At 45.7% G+C, this 3,486-nt stretch overlaps 1 protein-coding gene across 1 annotated transcript in view; it reads right to left on the bottom strand.

Moving 5' to 3' along the window:
* SPTAN1 (spectrin alpha, non-erythrocytic 1) overlaps positions 1 to 3,486 on the bottom strand; it is an 89,219-nt gene that overhangs the window by 47,363 nt on the left and 38,370 nt on the right. Inside the window, 3 exon segments of the mRNA XM_023510575.1 lie at positions 356 to 490; positions 770 to 862; positions 2,829 to 3,046. Coding sequence (XP_023366343.1) covers positions 356 to 490; positions 770 to 862; positions 2,829 to 3,046 — 446 coding nt within the window.

The raw sequence follows: 3,486 nt of genomic DNA, 5'->3' as shown, positions 1-3,486 counted from the left end.
GCGATGTATACAGTCCAGCATAGGAACCAACAGGTACAAGCTGTAGAGAAACAGACCTAGTTCAACAAGTGAAGAATTCCACCTACTGATATCCAGTTGTGGAAAGCTATCCTTGGGAGTGTGACTTCTCTATACTACTTGTATGTATCTAAGAAGACACACTGTAATCTTCTTGATCACAAGTAGTATTGGAAAAAAGGATATTAAGTGGGAGATTAATGAGAAAACTCTAAAACCTCTGTGAATTCCAACCAGTCTTACATCGGGAAGACATACGCCCCCAAGATACCCAGTTAAGCAAAGTGTGAAACTGCCAGCGTGAAACACACACATGCTTCTATATTCCAGGCCTTGCCTTATTGGTGCTGTTGAGTAAGGTGAGAATATCTCCTTTTTTCATGGTGACCTCTCGAGGACTCTTCTCCTGGTAGTCATAGAGAGCCAAGACAAGCTCCTTCCCTGTCTCGTCATCCATTGGGGCCACTTGTTGCTGGAAATCCAAAGGAAAGGCATATGGTTATGGATGTCTATGGTGAGTCATCTGAGCATACAACATCAACAGCTGTACTATGTTTACCAAATACACATCTATGAACACTCTAATCTCATTTTAAACTCACTATAAAACTTTGTGTCACAAGAATTAACAGTAAAGCCAGAAGAATTCTGCCCAGGGAGCATTATACCTGCTGCTCATATCTGGGTCCCTCAACATTTCCTTCCCAACACTACCCCCAATCATGACTGCTGAAAGGAAAGGCAAGTTTACCCGGCATGACTGTGCTTGCTCTCGCAAAGCCTGGATGCTGCTGCCATAGGCACTGAGATCTGACATCAAAGCTTCATGTTTCTTCAGCAGAGCCTGGAACAAAAACCACCATGGAACACCCACACAGGGCCAGGGCCTCCCATCTCCACTGCCTTGCCAACTGTCAATCTCCTGCAAAATCTTCTGTAGTTACATGATGATGTGATCACTTCTGGTACTTGCACTCTCATTTTCTAAAGTATTTACTTTGGGGAAAATATTGTGACTTATAGTATTATCTTTTCATCCTGCTTTTATATATTTAATTGTGTGATATTTCAAATATATAAAAAGACATAAAGACCAAGACACATATTGGTGAATTCTCTACCAATCTTTCTTTCTTTCTTTTTTTTTTTTGAGATAAGAGTCTCAAGCGATTGCCCTGGATAGAGTGCCATGGCATCATAGCTCACAGGAATCTCCAACTCGGGCTCAAGCAATACTCTTTCCTCAGTTTTTCTACTTTTAGTAGAGACGGGGGTCTCACTTTTGCTCAGGCTGTCTCAAACTCATGAACTCAAGCAATCCATCTGCCTCGGTCTCCCAAAATGCTAGGATTACAGGCATGAACCACTGCACCTGGAAAATTCTCCAACAATCTTACACAAGTCAAAGCAGGCTCTACCTGTGCCCCATGAATGACCACACTTGGTACTTCATCAATTTCCATTGACACCATCTTCAAAGTTTGCCAGGTCTCCCATCTTTGGAGAGAATAGTATGTAGTTGATATAAATATTCAACTTTTTCTGGTTTATGTGAAGATTGGCAAGAAAAGCAATAGGTCCAGGGGCTATACCTAGACCTTTATGAATAAAATTTTAAAATTTTAGTCAAGGGCCAGGAGTAGTGCCTAACACCTGTAATCCTAGCACTCTGGGTGGCCAAGGTGGATAGACTGCCTGAGCTCAGGAGTTTGCCTAAGCAAAAGCAATATTCTGTCTCTACTAAAAATAGAAAAACTAGCTGGGCATTATGGTGGGCGCATTTAGTGCCAGTTACTCCAGAGGCTTAGGTAAAAGGATCACTTAAGTCTAAGAGTTTGAGATTTGAGTGAGCACTCTAGCTACAGTGGCAGAGAGAGACTCTTTCTCAAAAAGAAAAGAAAAAAAAAAAAGCATTTTAGTCAAAAAATGGTTGTCCAGGCTCGACGCCTATAGCTCAACCGGCTAAGGCGCCAGCCACGTACACCTAAGGTGGTGGGTTCGAATCCCCAGCCCGGACCCGCCAAACAACGACGGCTGCAACCAAAAAAACAGCCGGGTGTTGTGGCGGGCGCCTGTGGTCCCAGCTACTTGGGAGGCGGAGGCAGGAGACTCGCTTGAGCCCAGAAGTTGGAGGTTGCTGTGAGCTGTAATGCCATGGCACCCTACCCAGGGGGACAGCTTGAGGCTCTGTCTCAAAAAAAAAAAAAAAATGGTTGTCCAGGGCCAGGCATGGTGCCTCACACCTGTAATTCTAGCACTCTGGGAGGCTGAGGCGGGTGGTGGATTGTTTGAGTTCACAAGTTTGAGACCAGTCTGAGCAAGAGTGAGACCTTGCCTCTAAAAAACAGCCAGGTGTTGTGACCGGTGCCTGTAGTCCCAGCTACTCGGGAGGCTGAGGTAAGTAAATCACTTGAGTCCAGGTGTTTGGGGTTGCTGTGAGTTATGATACCATAGCACTCTACCCAGGGTGACAAAGTGAAACTGTCTCAAAAGCAAAAAAAGTGGTTGTCCAAGAACAAGACAATTGCACACATGCGTATGTGTGACTATGTGCTGGTATGGATGTGTGGATGCTGGTAGCATGTATATAAGCACAGGTACAGGGAAGACCACAGATGAAACAATAACGGTCAATGTTAATAGCTGAAGGTGGGTGGCAGGTAGTCGTCTTCTCCTTTCCACAATAAAAAGTAAAAAAATGCATGAAAAAAGAATCACAGTGATGCTGCGCTGCACATCTATCATTGCTTCTCAACCCAAGCCTGTTCAGTTAGCCTGGCAGGAGCAACACTTCCCAAACTCCACGTTACCTCAGCAGAGTCCTCATCCTTGCCATAGTCTGTGCTGCCCACAATGGGCTCCTTCTCACGCATCCAGGACTCAGCCTCATTGGCGTCAGCAAAGTACTGCTGGGCCTGCAGAGAGTCCTCCAGGTCCTGCCGCCGCTGGGAGGCCTTGGCCTTCAGTGCTTCCCACTTCTGGTTCAGCTCATTCAGCTTGGCCTTTACATCCTCTGCAGCAAAATGGCCTGGGGAGGACAGCAAATAACATATGTTTACACATCACAGAAGGACAAAAAGACCTTTTAGGTGCTCGGGGCACTTTTGTCATTACGTTTTGGTGAGCTATGCTTGTCATGATTCTGATTTTTATGAGAGGCTCAGGTTCCAACCCTGTAACAGACTCTGATTTTTTACCTCCTGAAACCACGACCTTTATTTAGTCTCTAAGAAGATAACCAAGCTGACATTAGTGAGAGTATCAAAAGAAAGTAACAGCAAACACAATCCCATCTGGCTCGGCGCCTGTGGTTCAAGCGGCTAAGGCGTCAGCCACATACACCTGAGCTGGCTGGTTCGAATCCCCAGGCCGGGCCTGCCAAACAACAATGATGGCTGCAACCAAAAAATGGCCAGGCGTTGTGGCGGGCGCCTGTAGTCCCAGCTACTTGGGAGGCTGAGGCAGGAG

The sequence above is a fragment of the Otolemur garnettii genome, unplaced genomic scaffold (genome assembly GCF_000181295.1).
Source record: "Otolemur garnettii isolate 467f Iridium unplaced genomic scaffold, OtoGar3 scaffold00014, whole genome shotgun sequence".
Classification (NCBI taxonomy): Eukaryota; Metazoa; Chordata; class Mammalia; order Primates; family Galagidae; genus Otolemur; species Otolemur garnettii.
The sequence above is the reverse complement of the archived record's forward strand: the minus strand, read 5'-3'. Positions and strand labels throughout refer to the sequence as shown.